The 23,849-nt window shown below is 44.8% G+C and overlaps 1 protein-coding gene across 1 annotated transcript in view; it reads right to left on the bottom strand.

Annotated features, from left to right (window-relative positions):
- chd5 (chromodomain helicase DNA binding protein 5) overlaps positions 1-23,849 on the bottom strand; it is a 29,620-nt gene that overhangs the window by 3,448 nt on the left and 2,323 nt on the right. The window contains exons 2-38 of the mRNA XM_076147382.1: positions 19,336-19,487; positions 14,903-15,109; positions 14,625-14,743; positions 13,833-14,074; positions 13,622-13,734; positions 13,354-13,480; positions 13,083-13,249; positions 12,640-12,864; positions 12,354-12,560; positions 11,680-11,891; positions 11,124-11,255; positions 10,594-10,702; positions 10,026-10,217; positions 9,661-9,861; positions 9,417-9,554; positions 9,155-9,276; positions 8,895-9,068; positions 8,622-8,763; positions 8,369-8,500; positions 8,169-8,286; positions 7,904-8,028; positions 7,459-7,705; positions 6,923-7,104; positions 6,235-6,412; positions 5,406-5,492; positions 5,199-5,287; positions 4,826-4,959; positions 4,275-4,419; positions 4,026-4,185; positions 3,825-3,904; positions 3,409-3,607; positions 3,227-3,316; positions 2,927-3,070; positions 2,180-2,288; positions 1,827-1,959; positions 1,508-1,703; positions 703-884 (exon numbers count right to left, since the gene is read on the bottom strand). Coding sequence (XP_076003497.1) covers positions 703-884; positions 1,508-1,703; positions 1,827-1,959; positions 2,180-2,288; positions 2,927-3,070; positions 3,227-3,316; positions 3,409-3,607; positions 3,825-3,904; positions 4,026-4,185; positions 4,275-4,419; positions 4,826-4,959; positions 5,199-5,287; positions 5,406-5,492; positions 6,235-6,412; positions 6,923-7,104; positions 7,459-7,705; positions 7,904-8,028; positions 8,169-8,286; positions 8,369-8,500; positions 8,622-8,763; positions 8,895-9,068; positions 9,155-9,276; positions 9,417-9,554; positions 9,661-9,861; positions 10,026-10,217; positions 10,594-10,702; positions 11,124-11,255; positions 11,680-11,891; positions 12,354-12,560; positions 12,640-12,864; positions 13,083-13,249; positions 13,354-13,480; positions 13,622-13,734; positions 13,833-14,074; positions 14,625-14,743; positions 14,903-15,109; positions 19,336-19,487 — 5,711 coding nt within the window. The remainder of the gene's footprint in view (positions 1-702; positions 885-1,507; positions 1,704-1,826; positions 1,960-2,179; positions 2,289-2,926; positions 3,071-3,226; positions 3,317-3,408; positions 3,608-3,824; positions 3,905-4,025; positions 4,186-4,274; positions 4,420-4,825; positions 4,960-5,198; positions 5,288-5,405; positions 5,493-6,234; positions 6,413-6,922; positions 7,105-7,458; positions 7,706-7,903; positions 8,029-8,168; positions 8,287-8,368; positions 8,501-8,621; positions 8,764-8,894; positions 9,069-9,154; positions 9,277-9,416; positions 9,555-9,660; positions 9,862-10,025; positions 10,218-10,593; positions 10,703-11,123; positions 11,256-11,679; positions 11,892-12,353; positions 12,561-12,639; positions 12,865-13,082; positions 13,250-13,353; positions 13,481-13,621; positions 13,735-13,832; positions 14,075-14,624; positions 14,744-14,902; positions 15,110-19,335; positions 19,488-23,849) is intronic.

The following is a 23,849-nucleotide window of genomic DNA, read 5'->3' as shown; positions in this document are numbered from 1 at the left end:
AGGCAGCCAGTATCACCGCTTCTATACAACTTCTGTGAGACTTCAGCTCTGCATTCTTTGCCTGCAGTAGGAGGGTACACTTAAAAGATAAAGGGAAGCCGGACCGATTGACGAATGTCTCCTTGGTTACTACAAAAGTTGTCATGGCAACCGGAAAGAAAAAGTGCAGTTAGAATGCACGACTAGTTCGACAGCTTGGCTGAGAGTCTAACAGAGAATAAAACACACACATTCAACTTTGGTGAACAGGTGCAGGGGAGATGTAAGTAATGAGACACTGCAGTCTTTGTTAAACCCTTTGGGACTGAAATATTGAGCTCAGTGGCGAAAGTAAATAACTTGAGGGAGGTTTTTCTCTACGTTACACCTGGTGAATCCGTTCCATGGAGGATAGGGAATATGAGTCTCTTTGGTATTTTGAAGACATAATGCAGTTGCTGAGTCCTGAGAACAACAACACTTTCTTAATCGTATTTTCAGCCTTTTATTAGCTTTTTTTATATCTGATTTTCACTGAGCCCTGTCCCACATTTCAGTGACCTTATTTCCCAGCTTGTTCAACCACCTGTGTGAAAACGAGTCTATTTATCTTTATCACTTTTATAACATCACAGATTATGTAAAGGTTCAAAGCAAATGCTGCCACAGAATGAATGTTTGAGTGTTAATATGTGTTTAATGATAACTTGGATCCTCTCTCACCTGCATGTCCCACCTCACCTGTTGTGGCGGAGGTTCACTGCCTCTGCTGGTGAGGCGGCTAAGGATGCTCCTCTCGGACATCTGCAGGCGGGCCGACACGGGCGGGATTCTGGACAGCATGTTGGGCAGCCGCGTCACATCGGCCTTCATGTCACTCAGAAGTTCCTCCAGCTGGTTCAGCACTGTGCGAGCACGAGAACACACACTCGTCGTATCAGCAAGGCAGGAATGCGAAGGACTATATTTGTGCAACACAGGACAAGGACTTTGCTCCGACACTTTTAGGATCAGTTAGTGGTAAAATGCATGCAAATATCTTTCTCTAAATAAAATAACCTTCTCCTGCCAAACTCTAAATGCCATTTCATTTATCACTGGTGGGAAATCAATAAGGGTCACAGGCAGCGACATTAACATTTTAATGTCTGGGGTTTGTTGTGAAGTTTTTGGTTTTGCTCTCTTCCCAAAATTCCCAGCTCACTAATCTGAGCACATGTATCACAATCAAATATCATAATTAGAATTAAGTTACTTCAGCCTAACCTTAAAGATCTAATTCCAATATTAGTAAACACAGCAAAGAAAACACAGTCAGCAAATCTACAATAAAGTAAAGTGGAATAAGAAATGTTTAATTCATGAAAAGCAAAACTGTTAATGGGTTAAAAACTGACAAAAACCTGATTTACACACAAAACCACACATATAACTACAGGCTGGCGTATTAGTCATGAAGAAGAATGAGTATTATGTTCCTGTTTACCAGGCTTTGGCACAGTGTTGTTTCTGTAACTGGACGACAGACCTTTGTGCAGCACGGCATTGGCAGGCTTGTTCCCAGCCAGAGACTCTTTGGACAGATGCTGGTGCGACTCTGCCAGACATTCCACCTCAGAAAAGCGAGTGTTGAGAGCCATGGCTGGGTGACTGGGGTCCTGGGTCATGTTCAGGTAAGCTGCCCGCCTCAGCTGCTCCTCAATCACCAGAGCCTGCTCCAACAGCTAAACAGTGACACAGGAACAGGGAGAGAGACAAACACAGGATTCAGACACATCAAAGGTCTTTGTGTCTTTTGTGCATTTCAGCCATTAGCACATTTTCCATTCCAAAAACGTCTGAATGACCTTAAAGCGGCGAGCCAGAAACTTGTTCTTCATCTCAAGGTAGTTTCCTTTATGCATCTCAGTCTTGAAAGGCTCGTTCAGAATGGCATAGCGTGGGTCATTCTGAATGTCCTGCCAGCGAGCATAGCCATGTCTGAAATACAGTCCAGGTTAAGAAAAACAAACACTACAACGGAGCCTCATATAGATTTTCAAACAGAACAGCATGATGGGTTTTTGGAAATCATCGTTTTGTAAATGTCATTCCTCCCTTTTTGTAAATACCACCCGACTTTCAATTCCCAGAGGTCATAGGTAATTACATTACTTTGCCAGATGACGAGCATCTTGTGCCCACATCTGGAAAAGGATACGTTACAATGCCAGCCAGCAGCCAGTAGTCATGGCGACGGTGCCAGATGTCGTACATCTTTCCAGATGACAGAGCTGCTCGCTCTTCGGTTTGCCAGAGTGTGTGCAACTCTGAGGACATAAGACAGTCATTTTTTAATAATTATTCTGGCTGTTTTCAAGGTTTTGAAGTAAAGGAAGACCACAACATCCCAAACAAGATTCATAACTAAAACAAGAAGCTATGATGTTATGATATATGGAAAACTCTCATTAGATAAATTCACATTCCTTTTGTAACAACTATTTTGTTCATAAACAAAGAAAAACTGCATAATTCATAATAAAAGTCATTAATATCATTCATAACAGAATGAAGAATTGATGATTGGGTGACACTTTTTGGAGTGAAATGAAGGCTCCAGGCTGTATTTTACGGTCTACTTTCCCTTAGAGATCAATAATTAACAGGCCTTAATGGTTCATATTTCTCACTGTAACATTGATCACAAAATAATCAGACACATTCTATAGAAATGCAGGGCCTGTTCAGTTAGACGTAATGCTCATTCAGACAGAACAAAACATAAATCCTGCCGTTGAATACAAATGATTCTATCTGATGGTAATGTATAGTTTAATCTCTTTCATCATCTTTGGGCTAACATGTCCTTAAGTAAGTTATCAAACCTTCATTTGTTATAGTGATTATCTACAAAGATAAGCTTGTGATCTTGTGAGTCTGGCTGAAAATAAAGTTTTGTAATTACCCGTAAAACCTCCATCGGCGATATTAAACATGAACCTGGCTTTGAATCCATTCTTGTCCTCCTTCCTGCTCTCATCCATCTCATCTAGAGTGTCTTTATCGCCATTTAATCGACCTTCTAATGTGTCATCGCTCTTCATGTCGTCTGTAACAGATAGTAAAAGCAATGGCAGCGTGAAAAATACAGAAATAATACGAGTAAAGGACAACTAAGGATTCTTGGCTTTAAAAAAACTTCAGAGGTATTCTCACACTTTATATTTGTCACCTTGAACAGTGAGGATGAGATCACGGCGTATACCTGTCTTATTTTCTTTGTCTTCTGTTTTTGCCAGAGGAGAATCACTGTCTCGTTTCTCTGAGGACTTTTCTGCTTCTTTGCACGGCTCCGCTGAGGATAAGATATGGAAAATAAGCTTCAGTTAACTACAGCCCAACGAAAAGGTGCAAAGAAAAGCAGCAGAAATCTCCTGCAGCACTCACGTTTAGCTGGAGTCTGACTAGATGACAGCTCGGTCTGTTTCAGATTGGACTCTTTTGGGATGGCAGATGGCTCCGTCTTTGAGGAGGGTGACTCAGTTCGATCTCTCTCGTCTCCTGTTTTCTCCTCTAAGGCGGCCTTGGTCTCTTCACTGTCAGCTGCCTTCTCAGGTGCACATGCTGCATCTGTAGAAGAAGACGTCTGCGGAGGAAAGAAAGGAAACAGGGCAACGGGGAGCAAGGGAAGAAAGTTTGAAGAGGGCAGAGAAAGGAGTTAAAAAGAGCCTCAGGTTTGACAGAGCAATGGTCTGAGGGTGATACTATGTGTGTGGTCAAAGCCTGATGGTCCATGGAAAGATGGACAAGACAATAAAGGAGAACGGGTTAAGGTGATGGGTAGAGGAAGAAAAGAGACTCACTTGATGCTCTGTCAGTTTCTTGTGATCTTGCTCTGTTGACTCCTTCTCCTCCGCGGCGCCCGAGAGAGACTCTGTCTTCTCTGCAATGCAAAATTCATCAAAAGCTCAAACTCTTTCTCATAAAAAACTTAACGTGTATGACCCTGGATGTCTCTCTTTTAAAATCGCAAAAAGTGATCAGGGCAGATATTTGATTCTAACCTGGTGGGATGGGGGTGCCTGGTTGCGTGGCAACAGGACTGGCTGGCACGGGGGTGTTAGGATCAGAGGACACACTCTCTGTCAGTTTTTTCAACTCCATTCCAATAGGAATCAGGTCCGGGGAACTCAGCTTCCCGTTTACGTGTTCAAACTCTTGCACCTAGAATGAAGAGGATGAAGAGGTTTTGTTGCATCTCTTCAGATTCAGACAGTTTTACTCCTGGAATTCTGTGTCTAAATAACTGCTACCTTTTTCCTGACGAGGGACATGACTCCAATCCTGGTGAGGACGTGCTGACGGGAGAGTCCCTCACGTGGGACGCCATCAGCGAAGGTCTCTGCTCCGTCTGCCCCTGGCTCACACAGGTGCCTCATGAACAGAGAGACGTAGGCCCTGACAGAAGAGAACACACAACAATAGACTCTCCAGGGTCGTATGTCCCCTTGAAAGAGGCGTGGCTTATTTCACAGAGAATGGGTCAACCAGGAAGAAACTGGATATATGTAGTCAAACCGGTAAAACACAGCAGCACTGGAGGAGGAAGCAGTTTTGTATCAGTGTGTAAAATCATAGTGCCATAGTGTAAGATGAATAATAGTATAGTAGCAGTAGTAGCAGTACTTCCTGCGCTCTGTGTTTGTGTTCATACGGCCCGACTGAGCCCAGACTGAACCACTGGAGTGTGTGTCAAATAACTCAGAGTGTATTAAAGCCCTAAATAGAATTATAGTGGAATCAGACGGCTACTCGCTGTATCGTAGCTCAAGTGTACGTAAAATAAGAAACGGCAGAGCGTTACCTGAACTCACGCTCACTCTTCCCTCTCAGGTCTCTAACCAGCCAGTGGGAGTTGAAGGCGTCCTGAGGAGGCATCCCCCAGCGCATGATGGCGTTGAGGAAGGCTTTCCTCTGCCGAGCGTTGAAGCCCAGGACCTTGTGATGAGAGAACAGCTTCAGACAGGGACATGGCACATTTACATCTATAACAAGAAGACGCAAGGATGGAAACCGAAACCTTCCTGTGAGTCTTTTTATTAAGGACTTTTGTAAATCATGATTTGTTTCTGTCCTTGGATTACAGGATCTGTCACAGATCCACTTGAGGTTTGCTGCCTAACTCAAAGAAAAAAACGCTTTCAAAAGTGGAAGGTGGCTTATCCATTCATTTATACCTCAATGCTTCCCCCGACACGTGCCAGTAGAGGTGGTAGAGGTTTGTCCTTCTCATTCTTCAGCTGTCGACGGGACTGTCTGCGCCCACCTTCAATGAAAATCAACTCAACCGTTAGACGGATTTCTCTCTAGCAATGACATGAAATGAAACATTAAAAAAAAGACCTATGAAATGTATTGGCAAACAATGCTGTTTTGCTCCCCACCTTCAGGCCTCTCCTCGAAATCTTCGTCCTCGTCCTCGGACCCCACAGAGTACTCCGACTGATTGTCTGAAAGATCATCCTGCCATTCTGAGCCACAGATCAGAGAGAAACAGTACATTGCGTTCGCTTCTGTTGGTGGCCACCTGGGGGCGCCATGGCACTGCAGACTACTACAGACCACTATAGCTGGGCATGCACACGCCACCGCTGTCCTCTGGATGTGTGTTGGAGGGCTGACTACTCTGGCAGAAAATCACTTTAAAAAAGCTCTGAGTGTGCTCTAAGCTCTGATGGGCTTCAAAATCTTTCCACTTCAAGCTTCAACTACGGTTGAACTGTGACAATGGAGACCTTGAAGTACGTCAGGGTTTTGCTGTGATGAGCAAGGAAAATGTTGGAGTATTAAAAGGGTGCTTTGAAAGCTAATGAGGAAAAGATACGCTTATGAATCTACAGAGACGTGGGACGGGTCAGCCGGTGAAACACACTCGGGCTGACTCAGTGCAACTCACCAGCTCGGCTTAAGCAAGAATGAATCAACATGGTGATAGATTTAGGTGCAGGTTCCTCAGAACTGGCGGGTCGTTTAGCCTCTGCTGCATCTAATGATGATGTGATGAGCTGATGTCAGCTTGTTAATTAGCTAATGAAGTCTGTGAAGGCAGCGCTCTGGTACAAGCGCTGAAGCAGTGCCCATGCATGTCAGATCATTTTCTCCTAGTTGTATTTAGTTTTTTTGTTAGTTTGATGGGAATAATAGTAAACAGAAGCTTACGTTAAAGGTCTTAAGTACTGAGAGCAGCATGGGGTGTCTGTATTCGGAGCTTACCTTGGTCCTCCTGCGTTGTATCGTTGTAGTTGACCTGCTTCCGGATTCGCTTGCCCTTGCCCAGGTTGCGGGCCAGATCCTCCTGCTGCTGCTCGTAGTGGTGGCGGAGGAGCTTCTCCCAGTAGTCCGGGTCCACGTTCTCCTCCTGCTTGATGATCTCCCGTTCCACCTCCTCCTGCTCACGGATGCAAAGCAAACGATAGACGCATCACACACACGGAAACGCACACATGCAAATACCAGGCTCAGAGGAAAGATGGAGAAAGATACTGAGTCAACCGGCGTAAATCCTGGAAATACATTGCAGGCTGTCTGAGAGTAAACCCGCTGCACCTGCTCCCTAAACAAACACAACACACTCCATTCTATAGGAGGAAAGGAAATCAAAGAGGACGATTGTTCTGATGAAATCCACCACCGAGCTTTGATTTGTGAACAGTAAATCTTGACACCTAATGCTAATTCTTTAAATTTCAGGAGATTCAGGCAGTGTGTTTACATTTCCCCACTGCCATGTATTTCACTTACTCTACGGATTAAAACTCAATATCCTTGAGGACCCGTTGTGCTTTGGTATTCAAAGTAGACATGACATGACAAATGTGATCCCTGGTCTCCTGGACAACAGGGGTTTGTATATACAGCCCTATATACATTTTCCTCCTGAAGTATGTAGGAATATTCTCACCTCTCCATCTTCCTCCTTCGTCACGTACTGAGCCACCTTGAAGGAGCTGAGGTACTCGTTCATGTTCTGGATCTCTGTGTCTTCAGTGGCGTCCTGGCTGCGGTCCAGGAGCTTGGAGATGGCGTCGTCGTCATAGTGGATCACGTTGCCCTCCTCACACTCTTTGCCGTCTTTGGTGTCTCCTGTTGATAAGAAGGCCGTAGTGAGAACTAACTTTTTGCGTTGTTAATATACTGTGGTCAAATGTTTTGAACAAAAGTATTACATAAGTAGTAGTCAATTTAAATCCTCATCTTTGGATCAGATTCTTTTGACATTTGGAAAGCTACAAAATGTGCTTTTTGCATCATGAAATGATAGAATAGATGGAAATGGTGGGTAACAGTGACTACCACAAAACTACTTTCTCATGCACAATTACAGCTATCATATGACTCAACACGCCTCAGACAATAATGATGTCTAGGTGTTTGTTCAGCAGGCCAGAGTCCAGCCTTCTCTCCTCTCTGCTGGGCTAAATTACAGCATAAACATACCCATGGCTCGTGCTGCTTCAATTTCATCTTTGAAAAGCTCCTCAGTGCCAAACTTGAGGATGTCATCTAGTTCTTGTTTGGACATGGAGCCGGTTTTGGAGCCCAGGCCAGGCCGCACCACGAGATGGGTGAGCATCATCTTCCTCTTGGCCACCTGAGTGATCCTCTCCTCCACTGAGCCCCGTGTGACAAAGCGATAGATCATTACCTTCCTGTTCTGGCCAATGCGGTGGGCTCTGCTAAATGCCTGAAAGAATCAAAGGATGAACGGAGAAGAAAGGGGCAGATAAATGGCGGGACACGGCTGAAATAACAGACTCAAAGAGCTTACCCAACCCTCTAACAAGGCATCTAACCTCAACAATTAGCTGATTAAAAGTTAATCAAACCATGATTAGAAAGAACTCATGCAAGCGTGCATCTCCGATTCTCTGAGAAAAAGTACTTGAATGTCATTGTGAGGATTCCAGTCCGAGTCGTAGATGATGACGGTGTCTGCACTGGCCAGGTTGATGCCGAGACCTCCGGCTCGCGTGGAAAGCAAGAAGCAGAACTGCTGAGCACCCGGTGCTGTGGCAGAGCCAAAGCAGAGAGTGAGTGTTTGTCTGTGCACCTCTGTGTTTCTGCGTATTTGTAGTGTGTACAGTATGTGTGTGTGAGTGTGACTGAAAGCTTGCACTGACACGCACAATACGAATCAAGCAACTCACCGTTGAAGCGGTCAATGGCCTCCTGCCTTAGGCCGCCTGTGATCCCTCCATCAATGCGCTCATATTTATAACCTTCATACTCGAGAAAATCCTCAAGCAGATCCAACATCTTGGTCATCTGAAATACACACAAGATCATTAAAATCACTCCAGTTCAAGATTTGAATGCCACAAACTTTCAAATAAATAGAAAATGTTACCTGAGAGAAAATGAGAACTCTGTGTCCTTCATCTTTAAGTTGCTTCAGCATTTTCTGAAGCAGAGTCAGTTTTCCTGAGGACTTTACTAGTTGATTGCCATCATAGGAACCATTGGGTAATACAGGGGCTTCCTATAAAACAAACAACATCAACTGAATAAATACCTAAGGGGAATTTCAGGTATGGCTTTCCCTTTCTAGTTGGCCTGGCATGACTTTAATGCCACAACCTTAACTTAAATATGTGTCTTACCACAGCAGCTACGGGGAACAGGTAGGGATGGTTGCAGCACTTCTTTAGGTCCATCATAATGTTGAGTAGGGACACCTGGTTCCCTCCACCTTTGGAATTCAGAGCCTCAAAGTTTCGTGTTAAGATGAACTTGTAATATTTCCTGTGGGTTAGAGGGCCAGAATTTTCATTAAATCAGTATGTGAGTGTGCCACCTGTGCTTATTTAGGTGAGTTTAATAACGGGATCTGCATATAAGGATTGGTACAAATGTCAGAAACGTGCAGCACATACTTCTGCATGGGGCTGAGCTCCACTCTGACAATCAGCTCTGTCTTTGCAGGCATGTTCTTGAAGACGTCCGCTTTCAGCCTCCTGAGCATGTGAGGCCCGAGCAGGTCGTGGAGCTTCTTGATCTGGTCCTCCTTAGAGATATCAGCAAACTCCTCTAAGAAGCCTTCCAGGTTACTGCACACAGGAAGATAAAATGATAAAATGTTCACATTTATTATAACGTTGTAGAGATGAGGGGGAAAAAAAGAGGCAGGATTTACTTGAAGCGTTCTGGGGTGAGGAAGTTAAGCAGGTGGAAGAGCTCTTCCAGGTTGTTCTGAAGAGGAGTCCCAGTCAGCAGCAGCTTGTAGTAGATCTTATACCCATTGAGAATTCTGAAAAACTGCACAGCACAAGGAAACTCCAATCACACCTTGAAGAAAATCTCAGAAGCGGCATTCTATGTGCATTTTTGGACCCTGGTTAGAAATACTTTGTCCCGTTAAAAACCCTCCTGTGGCTGCTTGTTTCAGTCTATTTTACCTTTGATTGATTGTTTTTCAGTCTGTGGGCCTCATCTACCACAAGGCAGGCCCATGTGATGGAGCCCAGGATGGCTTGGTCTATCGTGATCAGCTCATAAGATGTGAGCAGCACATGGAACTTGATAGGAGTGTCTTTCTGAAACGGGCAAAACCAGCGAAAGAGCACATCAGCATTTCGGATGTAGCTGTTGAAAATGCTAATCGATCCGCGGAATAGCTTGGGGGAACTAAACGAGCTGTACCTTCATGCGGAACACCTTGCGTCCTGATTTCACCGCACTGTCTTCGAAGGTGAACTCATTCTCCCTGATGGTGGCCCGGCTGTCTTTGTCTCCAGTGTATGTCAACACATAGAAATCTGGTGCCCACATTTCAAACTCCCTCTCCCAGTTGATGATTGTAGAAAGCGGTGCACTCACCAAGAAAGGCCCCTTAGAGTGACCCTGACAGAGGATGAGAGACCACCATAATGTCAATAAAGGATATAATGCCAAATATGCCTTTTACTACTTTCTATTAAATTAATCAACTCCCAATAAATATAAGCATAGCAATGATGATGTGAGTAGATCTGACTTTGCTGCTTGAGTTTTATTTCCATCCTCACCTCTTTGTAGAGTGAGTAGAGGAACACTATTGTCTGCACAGTCTTTCCCAGGCCCATCTCATCAGCCAAGATGGTATCTGTGCCCTGTGCCCAGGAGAACCTCAGCCAGTTCAGGCCCTCCAGCTGGTAGGGATGCAGTGTTCCCCCAGTGGCATTAATGTACCATGGCTGGTGCTCAAACTTGATGGTTGGCTGGTGAAATGAGAACACAAAAAGTATCTTGTAAGGGTTCTTGCAACATTTCAGGTATATTGATGTCTTAAGAAGTGAAAGAGTACACCAAGACACTTTATTGCTAGAAAAGGAATTCTCAGTTATAATTGGGTACATGAAACAATAATGGGTTCCATTGCTTACTACAGCCAGAAAAACTCGATAAAGCTTAAAACAACAGTGTTTAGGTTTACAATAAATTGTTACTGCACAACTTCATTGTCTTCCAAATCTTAAAACATGTGTTATCTTAGAATCTTAATTTCAGGGAGCTTCTGCAAAATCCAACCAAAAACACCATAAAACATGGAAACTCCAAGCTGAGTCCCATCTACACCTCAGAGCATCAACTCACATCTATGATGGGAGCGTCAGGAGGGACTTCCCTTTTTTGATGGTCGTCTTTGAGCTTTTTTCCTTTCCTCACCACCAGAGGGCGTTGGTCCTCCCCTAGAATTTGTTCTCTGAGAAAATTCCAACAATATATTGATATGAGCAAAACAACTCAAACAGAACATGGAAAGGGAAACAGCAGCAGAAATGAGCAAAAACCTTAGCTTGTTGTTGTTTGTACATAAAAGCATCCATAACTGGGTCACAGGAGAAGGCATGAAGCCCCGACATGAAGCTATGAAGACAGATGGCGCGACAGAAATGAACACGAGAAATTGTTTTGAGAGGACCTGGACATTATGATCCCAGCTTATCACCTTTTAGACATAACTGCTGACAAGTGATTGCCTCATATTGGCCCCTTAGGATTCCCTCGGCTGGCAGCCAGGGACGTTATATTTATTATCCTCACCCTCTTGTCCACCCTCTTAAAAACAGCTATGGAAAGAGACATGAAATGTGGCTGTAGATAATTTGTCAACTTGAACCAACCTGTGATCCCAGAAAGAAGCTTTATGACTGTCATAATCAGGGACGTCAAAATCATCCACCTCCCAGGTACACTGGTCATAGGGCAGGTCTCTCCACTTGATCAGGTAATGTACATCCCCGTCTTTATCGAAACTACAGAAGGGAATAGATATGAAAAAACAAAACAAATAAAAGGTCATGATTCTTACTGTCCATTAACCAATCCTTCTCTCGGGACTATGAAAGAGGATTTGTTCATTTGTTGATGCTTTTAATTGGGAAATCAAACCATTCAATGCAAAATGATTGGTATATCATTTGGTTACAGAGCACAGTCTCAAATTGGGAACCTTTTAATTGCTCACCGTAAGGATCTAGATATAGAATACATCTGTAAATATGGCAAACTCAAACAACAAAGGCCTAGAGATGATGGAAACCTATAGAAAATCTGTTTATTGTTGTTTTGTTTGGATTACTGTTCTGGTCTACATAATTTGTTTTGTGATTCTGATCAAATAAACTAGAAACAGTGTTGTTCTTGTGAAACTCAGCACAGATGTGTATGAGCAGGCACCTGTGGTTGACTATCCGGTGGATAACCATCCACTCTGGTTTAATGCCGTAACGGTAGAACCGCTCCTCCATCACAGCGTACTGGGGGTCCTTGCTCTTCCTCTTCTCACTGTTGAGCTCCTCCTCTCCAGAGCCGTAGTCGAATGGCGGCGGCTCGTCCATGTCATTCTTCCGTTGGTAGTTCCGATACATGACCGTGTGGTACAGCTCCAACTGCACAAACACAAACAGACAAAGCCATCGCATTCAGGACCAACTCTGGCAAAGGATCGCAACATAAGATCTACCCATGGCATTGAGACTAATTTGATTAACTACTCAAAATTCCAGAAAGGATTTATAGAAGGGAAGACAGCTAAAAATAATTAAGAAGCCTGGCTTGTCTTACAAGAGAGGCGGAAAGAATGCACAAAAGATTCCTCGAGGGCCAAATCCGCAAACAAACAAATGCTCATTCATCACTAAATTAAATGGCAACTTAAGCGCTCCAAAGAACTGGCTCACAGTAAAGAGGGGCAATGTGCAGTTATATTTCCTAAACATTACATGGAAATATTCAACAGCCTCACATGAAATTTGCATCAAAAAGCAATAGATGGTCAGCTAACACAGATGAGAACGCCCCCGGGAACAGAAATGTAAAATTTGAAAATAGACTTAATTCTGGATCCTGACCTGCAGCTCGCTGACCCAGGAGCAATGCCAGTAGGAGAGGCCGGCCCATTTGACAAAGAATTCCCTCTCTGGGTGGCCCTTGAGAGGAGGATTTGCCAAGGGGTCTGCTGGCTTGCCATCATCGCCATCAGGTGGTTCAGCTGGCAATGGAGGTTCCCCCCATGTCCAGTGAAGAATCTTCTGCACCTTACCTTTCAGAGGGGGGCACTAGGACAAAAACAAGGACGGTTGTGATAACAATCCTTGTTGACAAGAACTGAAAGCACCAGCGTGTGTCTGAGCTCACCATGCAGCGAGGACACAGCCACTCCCCGTTTGGTATCTCTGGCAGAGGTGGGTTGAGGCAGTGGATGTGGTAGGAGGACGGGCAGGTGTCACAACACAGCAGTTCTCCTCCGTCTTTACACACTCTGCAAAACTCCATGTGGTCATCCTCTTCCTCACCTACCGGCTCCGGCTCCTCCTCCTCCTCCTCCTCGTCTTTGGCCTCCCACTGGATACCTTCCTTCTCCTGAGAGACACAGTTAGGCATACATGAAAAAAAAGCCTTTAGATTACCCCAACGTAAAAGTATTGAACCTCTAAATGTTTGAAAGTATAATAATTATTGCCACTTATGGAAATGCAGAGACCACAACAGGGACTCCACCAAAATAACCGGACAAAAGTCTTGCTGCAGTCCTATTTAATTGACTGTTAGTGTGTTTAAATATAAACCTGACCACTCACACAGTGTGGGCAACTCCATTTGCCCTCGGGGGCCTTCTCCAGCTCCGGGTCCAGGCAGACCAGGTGATAGGCTCTGGGGCAGGTGTCGCAGAGGATGATCTCCCCACCCTGTTGGCAAACCTCACAGTAGTCCTGGTGGTCTGTCTCATAGCCATCGCCGTCCTCCTCTGGAGAAGGTCAAAGGAAGAGGTAAACATGTGTTGTGAGGGATTTCACTGGACTCTAGGTGGGGAAACACACCACACCAGTCAGGCTGACGACACCAACGTACTTTTCCTTTTTTTCCGCCCACGTCGGGTCTTTTTCTTCGAGGTGACACCCGAGATATCAGAAAGCACAGAGGCACTGTGGATACTGATGTCATCAAAGTCTGACTCCTCTAGGAAGTCCTCCTCACTCTGGGGAAGCAACCACACACAAACTAAACTAGACCCAGTCGCTTCAAATTCAATCTCATTAAGGACAGTTTACACCTGGTCGGTCACTTGAGTGTCAGTGAAAGCAGATGACTGAACTACAGGATAATGACGCTGACATACCGAGGAGGCTTTCTTCTTCTTCCCACTAAGTCCCGACTTTGATTTTGTCTTCTTCGGCTTGGGTTTTTTCTTCACGTCCTTCACAGTCTTGCTTCTCTTTCTAACCCCCGGCCCTAAGAGATCGACGCAGACCACAGATATGCCAACTTTAGTGGTGTTCTCACAGTTATTGCTAAAAATATGCATTCCTGCACAGTTCACTCGTCCTTACCCTTTCCCTCTTTGGTTTTGGCTTTTTTGATTGGGCCCAGCTGAGAGCTGGGCTGGCTGCTGCTCAGAGACGTCGGCTGTGCCACGGTGACCGTCTCCACAGCGGCAGCCACGGCGGCGGCGACAGCCGTGGCAGATGCGCCTTTGAACGGGTTGTTGGCACTGAACTCTCGCCACTTGGCCCCTAACACTGTCATCATCTTCGACATGGGGATCTTGGGGTTCTTCTTGGCAATGAGAGGCCTGAATTAAAACCAGGGGGAGAGGAGAACAACAGCAACTTTATTATGTCATACTCGATTCAATTTACACTTCCTTCAGCATCACAGGGAGCCGCGTCTTGATTTGCTGATGCCCCACTGCCCCCTAAATTCCGCTCTCCCTGCTTTGCTGTGTGTATGTCATGTTTGTGATTTGTCAGGAAACAGCTTGAGGTTTGGCACGCTGGCCTGTGAAAGATAGTGGGTCAGAGCTCTAAGTCCCAGAGCCTCCCGGCTGTCACAGGCATCCAGTAAGCAGCTGACTACTCACAGGGGGCACTGCAGGATCTCATGCTCCACTTTGTCAAAGCAGAGGCGAGCTGAGCCAGACTGCCCCAGGTGAGACCGGTTCTCCACCAACAGCGGAGCTTTTTAGCTCAAACAAAAAGAGCAGTGTTTCCCTGTTGCACCGCTCTCTACTGCCACTGTGAAGTTTCTGTGGAGAGCCTTTCAGTGAGGGACTCAGCCAATCCGCAGGAAACAAAACGGAACAGAGCAGTTGAAGATAATCTGCGGAGGGAATGAATACTTGCCTCAGGAACTGGCTGAAAGCCTTGTAGTTAGTGATAGTTTTGTAGTCCTCCTCAGTGAAGCCGTACTGAACGTCCTCCAGACCCCATTCTTGCATCAATTGGCTGGAGGATTTGGGTTCCTAGGAGCACAGAGATGAAAGATCAACATGCATTGTAAAACAATTACACTCTCATTAAACACGCTCATATAAAAGAGAATGGAGATTTGCACTGTAGTCCCATCTCTAATTTAGTACCACACAACATATGGGAGAAATCTGACCCCCTCTCCATCTCACCTTCATGTTCCCATCGTCATCATCGTCGTCATCGTCTTCCTCATCTCTCTTCTTCTTCCTGGGCTTTTTCTCTTTCTTCTCCTTGGGTTTCTTCTTCTTCTTCTTGGTGGGGCCATAGGTGCTGCTCTCGCTCTCGGAGCCAATTACTGGACGCTCCCGTTCCTCCTCTCCCTCTGACATCTCCTCCAGGTCACTGTCAAGTCTTCCCTGGATTCCCCCCTGTAGAATCAATCAGGAAGACACGTTCACACGACGCACACTGATTTCCTCCAGTCTCTCACAGGTAGATGTGTGCATAACGTACACCTTTACATGAATATAAATATGCTTTTGCTGAATGGAAAAAGGAACACAAGCTGTCTTCACATTCCTTTGTTGTTTTTCCAAAACAGCTATCTTTGTAAATGTAAACAGGTGAGATCTGGCTTTGAGTCTTGTGTTAGCGCTCTATCTCTAGATGTGTGTGTGACTGACTAAAGAGAGCATCAAAACCAGATATCTGGGTCACAACTTCTGGTGCATTTAAGGTCTGAATTTTACAATTGGCACAACAAAGCAGAGCTGTCTCCACTTCAGAGCCATAGGCAGATGATGAAAAGGGAGTGAAATCATTAAAATATGAAACGCAAAGATACGGCAAATAAGCATTGCATTAATAGTGCCAGGGTTAAGGATTAGTGCTCCCACAGTGGACACCCACGCTAAACACACATGCTGCTGTCACACTGTAAAACACTTCGCACAATAGCGTCCAATTCAGTGTACAGGAAATGAAATTATAGGATTTCAGAAGCATCAGAATCTTCCGATAAGAAATATAAACTATAAAATATAAAATTCTTCAAAGGTTGCTGAAACATACGTTATAATAGTGTAATAACAGACATGCTGACCTTTCCACAAAAAACGTCACATGGAAAAATACACCTTAAACATTAAAGCCAATTACAGCTCTGTGCTGCATCCTGCCTGTTTAATAAGAGACATCTGGAAGGCTGTGTGGATTTAACAGTTAACAGGTGTTGTTTGTGTGATCAGCAGTGTTGCATATGAGCAAATTCAATAGCGTGCGAGTGTGTGTGTGTGAGAGAGAGAGAGTGAGAGTGAGGCGGGGGGATCATCTGATGTGCATCTTCATGTGGGTTGTTGAATGTATGCACAGTATGTCCCCATACACATGTGTACTTCTCTCCTTTGTGTGTGTGTTCATGTGTGTGTCAGCGTGGAAGCTTTTCTCTCTTTCCACATTTGTTTGCGTTTTGAAATACGTACCGTATGTGTTTGTACGTATATTTATTTTTTTGGTATTTGTACGTGTTTTTCTTAGTACATGTGTGTGCGTCAGTATGGGTGAGAGAGAGTATGTGAGTGTGTGTGTGAGTGTGTGTTTGTGTGTGTGTGTGCATGTGTCCGTGCACATACAATGGAGTAAATGCGTGCACAGCAGCCTTGTGGTCTGCTCTCTGCCTGTTGCTCAGCAGGCCTGTGTGGATTCATGGAGACTTGCAGGCGTTTTGCTCTGCAGCGCAGTGGAAAGGCTCACGTTGCCGCAGCGCCCGCCAACCCTACCAGCAGCCTGGCTGTGTTGCCATGGTGACCAAATTCGAGCAGTGTCTGCCTCTAACTCACTCTCTTCCTAGTTCTCTCTCCTTCTCTCGTATACACTCCCCCCCCCCCCCCCCCCCCGCACGCCTGCTTTTTCTCTCACTTTCCCTCCTTCACATCTTGCAACCCTCCCATTATTTTCTCTCACTCTCTCTCTTAAACAGCTCCCCATTTATTTATCTCTCTCACTCTTTCTACCCTGCCACTCTCTCAACAACTCCCCCAACACACACACACACATAACCCCATCACCATGCCCCCCCCCCCCCCCCCTTTCACTCTATTACAGTGGCAGCCAATGGAACGGTGCCATCCAATCAGACTCTTTTGCATAACGAGCTTGTTATGCAGAGGCCTGTGGTAGCAGATCCAGCGCTCTAGCTCCTGTCTAGACAAACCTTGCTTCTGCATAAAAAGGAGGCAGGGGGGAGAGATGGAGAGAGAGAGAGAGAGAGAGAGAGAGAGAGAGAGAGAGAGAGAGAGAGAGAGAGAGAGAGAGAGAGATGGGGGGACAAATGAAGGAGGGTGGCTGGGGGAAGGGAATATTGGTGGAGATGGAGGAGAGGGAAGCGAGGAAGCACAATCACTTTTAATCATGAGCACAACTGAGAAAGATCAGGAGGAAGTCTGCAACAGCCTCAGTGCGACCCAGAGTTCAATGTTCACACACACATCACAGGACCGAAGAGGAGACTGGCAGCAACAAAGAGCCAGCGTCATCCTTTAGGTGGACAAAAAGGATATGTACTAATAACACAATTAGATGCTTGGGCAGCTAGTGGAATGAGCCAAAGAGCAGAAAGTGTCGAACGCATGAAGAAGAGAGCATTCAACAAAATGTAGCCTAACAAAAATCAAACACTTCAGTCTCGGCCCCAGAGAGGATATTTAACTTACAAAAGCATTGTTCTATTTCAACAAGCTCCGAGCACTTTACCTGCAGCCTAATGGCATGTTGATAATTTTATTGCTGTAAAACTATAGCCCCTTCTTTCCTTCTTTAAAATGAAGTACCGTTTTCGACGTACTCAAAGATTACATTTCCGCACACAGAGCATCCATGCCTGTCTGCACTGAGCCTTTTCTCTGAGAGAAGGAAGGAGACAAGTCTGGCCCTGCCTGTGGCTCTGACCTGGGACTGAAACAGACCACTGACAGACCCTGACCCCAATTGATCTGTGGCCTGTGTCTGACACTGAGCGTTGGGGAGAGATCGGAGGAGAATTACAGCAGCAGTAGCTTGTCCGCGGCAGAGAGAAAGAAGGAAAGAAAGAAAGAAAGAAAGAAAGAAAGAAAGAAAGAAAGAAAGAAAGAAAGAAAGAAAGAAAGAAGGAAAGAAAGCGGTCTCACAATGGAAGCAAAATGAGGTGATATCAGTGAGAGATGAAAGGAGAGGGAAAGAGAATCTAGAGGAGTGTGTGTGTGTGTGTGTGTGTGTGTATGAGAGTGACAGAGAGGGAGTCCCCTCTCATTAGCTCAGTGGGACCCTCAGCTCAGTGTTTACCACGGGCAGCCAAAGGGCCAAGGGGAGAGCCTGGCCGGGCCGAGAGCCTTGCGGCGCTGCTGGCATTCCCACCCAGCAGAGGGGAACATCCTGGCTATGTCAGTGGCACAGCTCACTGCCACTGCCAACAAAGACCGAGTCACACTGGGACACAGTGCAGAGAATACTGTAATCACTGTTTCAAAAAGGATTCCCGGGCTTTGTTAACATCACCTTTTCCATTTGAGGGATGTGACGGGATGTTGCTCTCACTTTAAAATGTAAAAACGTTATTTCAGTGGTGTTCTGTGGACAAATATTCCTTTAAAAAATAGACAGACTGGGTCATTTAGACTGATTATTCAGCTGCAATCCCAAAAGTCTTTAATGCTCTGAGTTCCTTTTCACTGCAACAACAGAGGTTATCAACCAAGGTCAAGGACCCATGAGTATAGCTGAGAATATGCTTTTAGTGAGACAAAGGGAGGAGGAAAATTCAAAATCCTGCCAATATCCACCCACATCTTACTGTCGTTTTTATATCCAAATTCCACTGCTATATATTATTTAGAATAAAAACCTTGAAAACAATGAGCCCTGCTTTTAACTCCATAAGAAGCTGTACTACTGTGTGCTGAAAGTAACACAGAGGTGTCGTTTACAAAATGAGTTCTGTGCCACTGCCAGAAAATCTATATTTTCATGATGAAACCAAGCCAGACTGTGATGCATTTGGTCCACGAAATGCCAAAGCCATCTGTCCTTGGGTCCATTTGTATTCCAGCCACAAAATAAAAATTCTGTTCTGCCTTTTGTCAACAAACTGAAACATCCTCCATCCTTTGTTTCACTTACTGCCCCTCACTGTACCTTCTTCGTTTGAGGCCACTTGAGACCTAGCCTGATTACGTCAACATAACTAACCTGGTTAAATAACACCGTTTCAGGCTAAGGCTGATTGAAAGCACAGACCTGCTGTCTGAGGGTCAGACTGCAGGCTGAGGGAGTCTGCCATCAAACCGGTTTGTCACAGTTCTGATTCCCACCGCCTAGCTGGCACGCGCTCTGTCCCTCTGACCTGCAGCCTCTGTCGCCAGCATCAGCACCGCAGGCACAGATCTACACTCCACGCTGGCACTCCAAGCCCACAGCTCACACTGGCACTGACAGTGACAATGCTGCCAACCACGCTGAGCCTGAGACAGTCCGCTGCCTCTCATTTAGATTACAGCCGCCAAACTACGCCTTTGATCCAACTGAACTGACATCAAAAGAGTGACGCCTCCTGCCAGGCTGTTACGTCCTTGGTCACGGCAGACAGTATTTAGTGTGAATTTGATCGTACCTCCTTTTTCCTCTTCTTCACTTTGGGCAATTTCCCCTCTTTCATCTTTTTGGCCTTCTTCTTCTTTTGCTGTTTGAGCGAGTCGTCGTCAGAGAAGAAGCTCTCCAGTGGCGTGAGGGGAACGGTGTTGCGATCTCCTTCGTCATCCTCATCTGGACACAGACAGAAAAGGAACCAGTCAGTAACATAAAGCAGCAGGCACAGAATGAGCGAAGTTGATGGAAAATGGACCGTGCTTGTATTGTATTCGTCTTTATATTCAGGGTAGCTCACCTGTCTCAATCTTAGTAAGCCATGTAAAAACTTTATAAACACAACGGACAAATCATACTTTTCTAGTCGGTAGTAAAAGGTTCAACCAAACCAAGCCACATCAACCACATTATCACAAACACAAAAAACCAACACAAACCAGAAACTACAGAACTTGTTATGTCCAATGTGTCTTCACCTTTCAAAATCCTATAAATGTCACCTTAACAGTAATTCTAATGGATTTTTTACTAAATACTATATAGAGTCGTCAACTATGAAAAACTTAAAAAGTCCAACCTCTGCAAACTAATTAGGTAATACTTATTGTTGAATGTCACCTAAAATATGTTGGTTAATAGCATGTAGTTTTACCTAGCTAGCTAATGTTACGTGTATAAGATAGATAGATAGATAGATAGATAGATAGATAGATAGATAGATAGATAGATAGATAGATAGATAGATAGATAGATAGATAGATAGATAGATAGCATACAGTGCCCTCATTTGTTTGCTCTAAATGCTGCTTACAGTATATTAAAGAGCCAAAAACCACAAGCACATGTTTCAGCTTTTCAGAAAGAAGCTATCAAGAAGCAAAGCCATTCAAACCATGTTGTATGGTGTGTAGTACATGTGGCTAGCAACCAAACAACGCGTTAAAGTGGTTAAAGTGTGGAGCTGAACAGTTAGGTGGTCATCACCTCTGCCAGTGAGGTCATGTTTGCTAGAGTGTTTGTTAGAGTTAATTACACTTTGAGGGAGATAAACAAGCCAATAACAATGTTATAATCTAAGACAATAATCATCATGGAAAGGTTCAAGCATGTCTATCCTATGATGAACTGTAAATAGGTGCAATTTAGCCCAGATCTATTTATTAATCTGGATATGATGGCACTGGCAACATGCTAACCCTAACCACAGTGTAAGGAAGATTACGTTTATTCCAAAATTGTACAATGGTCAATAGATATTACAGTTACAGATATAGTTCCAATGCAATACTGATCTCAACTCAACTCTTTGCACATTTGATTTCAAACCAATGACAGTTAAGATCTCAGCCTGTTTTCTTGAATTAGCTAGATCAGACAATTGTTGAGTCTTAGTGGAGGTATGGGCTATTTTTGGTTCACCCTGGTTTTAAAATGTAACTGGTTACTTAATGGCCTTTAAGGTCAACGAGAGCAACGTAAACCTCTTAATCACAGATCGTTAAGTGTGGTTCAACTATCAGAACACAAACAGCCGGCATGAGAGCCTTGTCGCTGTGTGGGAACTCCCTCTTGGGCCACTGAGGTATACTGAGCGTATCTTCTGCCTTTCATGCGTGCTGAGACTAAAGCGACCTGCTGCTGGCTGTCAGCTGTACTGTCTCAAAGCTGCTGTGTACAAACGTGCTGGCTGCTGAGCACAGCAGACTTCAGTGATGCCACGTTGGGTCACAGAGGAATAACTAAAGGAGAGACGGCGACGAGCGAGTCCCGAGCAATACATCACTGAGACACATACTGTATATGTGTATATGCAAAGGTCGAATTCGCTGACATTCTCCGTCCCCGCGTCTCCAACAGTCTCTCCCTCCGTCCATGTCGCCGCCTCCCCTTGCTCTGTCTCCGTTTCACGTCTCACACCGGCAGACAGTGGGGCATGAAATATGCAGCACATGTATCAGAGTCAATCAGCCAACACTCGCCCTGCAGTCTAACACTCCCCTGGGTAGCTGGAGTGAGAGATCGAGGAGGAGGGAATTCCTGTGTACCAGACACACAAACCTCACCAACCACTTATCGTCTATTTAGCCATGCCAGCAGGAGGTACTCTGTACACACAACACACACTCACACACATCAGTGGCTTCAAAGGTTTAATCAGTGCCAATGACAGATTCGTGGTGATAGGTGTTTCTTCTGACCGCCAGCTAAATTATGCTAACTGGGTAATTCGGGTAATTCATCCTTCTTTATCCAATATTTTCTGGGGGAAGATGCTGACTGCCACTACCTACCGCCGTTCATTATCTTAATATGTGACAATCAATGTCAAAAAACACAAGTTATGAGAATTAAAAGGTGATTAAAACAGCCTTCACACCATCATGCGGCTTTCAGAGTCCACAGTCTGCAGCCTAATTAATTTCTTTTGAGGGCAGGTGAACAAGCTCGTCTATTTAACGAGAGGGAACGTCAAGGTTATATTTTCTTTAAATACGCAATTCACCTTTCAATTTTTACTGACAAATTACCAAATGCATGTCTGTTTGCATGTCATCCTATCATCTCGTATTTGTTCAACCCTTCTGTTTCTATTTGACTCCGCAACCTTATCGGTGTGTTTCTCTTGTTTGTCCTCAGTTCCTTCTTCTTCAAGCCTTTCTGTCTTTAAACCTCAAACACACGACATATTTTCTCGCTTCTCTCCCTTTCATTCAAATCTGTCTGAATAAAGCCTGGAGTTAATGCCCTGCAGTATAACTCACACAGCCAGTTCTTTTATGTCTTCGTTATACGTTAGCTGCCTGCAACGCATGTCATGGCAACCACTCAGGAAGCCGTGGATCTCTCTCTCTGACTGTAATGGCTCGGATGCAAATGGAGACAACCCGCAAAGGCAGCGCACCACACACAATCAACCACTGGGCATTTCTTATTCCAACAGTGAATTATGACTGACAGGCTGACCAGGCATCACTGAGCAGATACAGCAGGAATGTCCGTGGTGAGGTGATATTGATTGCCTACACATAATTTGCTTTTAGCCGAGATGCACTTAGCCAAATATGATCACATATGATCATTGTTTAAAGCCTCTTTTTTTTAGCATAGTGTCGTACCAATGCAACCCACCTCTACTGTCATATTATTTGTAACCCTCCTACTAAATGGCCTGTGAAGTCCCCCGAGGGAATCTCATCAGGGGAATGATAATCTTTCTGGTGGGGTGAGTGGATCAAGCTGTGCCAGATGTTGGAAAGAGGAGGGGGGAAGGTGGCTCGGTGGTGTGGCACATGGAGCATTGGCACCAGGTCCTGTCAGAGAGGGGACCAAAGCTCCACTTGGCAAAGATCTGTGAAGTGTGGACGCATGGCAGCAACACAGCTCTGACCTTCCTCCAAGGGCTTGGCCACGGGACTGACCCATTAGAAGGGAGATTCATGATTCTATTCCCAGGTGAGAAAGCTGGAGTTTACTGGAAAGCACATTAGCTCTTTCTCTGACAGCCCCCAAGTGGAAATACACACTTAAGGATGCCCAATCCCTTGCAAAGGAGGAAAGACAGAGGGAAAGATTCTCTTCATTGACTAAGTGCTTAAGGCTCAGACAAAGACATCTGTACACTATTATTAGAAAATGCAATCATTAACATGATGAAAGGATAACGCACAAATAGCACCATTAGGGAATGTTACGCACAATATGGCAGTGTGTACAGTAGAACCCCGGCACAAAGCAGACCACAATGCAGCACAACTCATCTGCAAACACAAGCAGGAGGGAAAAAAAGCATCTTCCATGCACGGGCTGCGTGCAAGCGCAGGAAAAAATGGTGTCAAATTTCACAGTGAGGGATCCAAAAATAGACCCTTTTCCAATTGGGGATAATATTTGTAGGCACACAAAAGCCCATGATAATCTTTCAATTTTAGGGGAGAGCAAAACAATTAAAAGAGAAAACACAGAGGGGACAGCCTGACAGTGTAAGCGCCGAGAACAAACAAAGGGATTGAGGACACTTGTGTGACACAAGACAATCAGGCGCAGATAGGGCAGCTTTCTGGGGTCTGGAGGGCCGGAGACGTTCCTCCGCATTGACGCTTTTAATTGCAGGGAAAACCAGGATACCGGCAAATTGACCCTGTCTTTCATTTTAATGTCTGTCATTAGAGACGGTTCAAATTTAAACTGCTGCTTATACGGCCACAATAACAATCAATTGATTATTACATTAGTAACGCTCTGTTATGGTCAATGGTGTGATTGGAAAATAAGACAGAAGACGGAGACGATGTTAACACAACACTGCCATGTTGGGAGGAGACTGGAATACATTTATTTGACTTTATCAGCAAGACTCTTCAATAAGATATGATGAATATAGTTTCATATTCACCTATGTTAGCTTGAAGGAGTGCAATAATAACAGTAGTTATAGAATTCCTTCCACATGGCTACAGCCAATAAGAATACAAAAAAATTCTATCAAGACCCAGGTGACGTAAAACAAATGTGAATGATGGATTACGTCTTTATTTTTCA

This window comes from Genypterus blacodes, unplaced genomic scaffold (genome assembly GCF_046128005.1).
Source record: "Genypterus blacodes isolate CSIRO-AG114 ecotype Tasmania unplaced genomic scaffold, CSIRO-AGI_Gbla_v1 ptg000037l_1, whole genome shotgun sequence".
NCBI classification, from domain to species: domain Eukaryota; kingdom Metazoa; phylum Chordata; class Actinopteri; order Ophidiiformes; family Ophidiidae; genus Genypterus; species Genypterus blacodes.
This window is presented reverse-complemented; position numbering and strand designations above follow the sequence as displayed.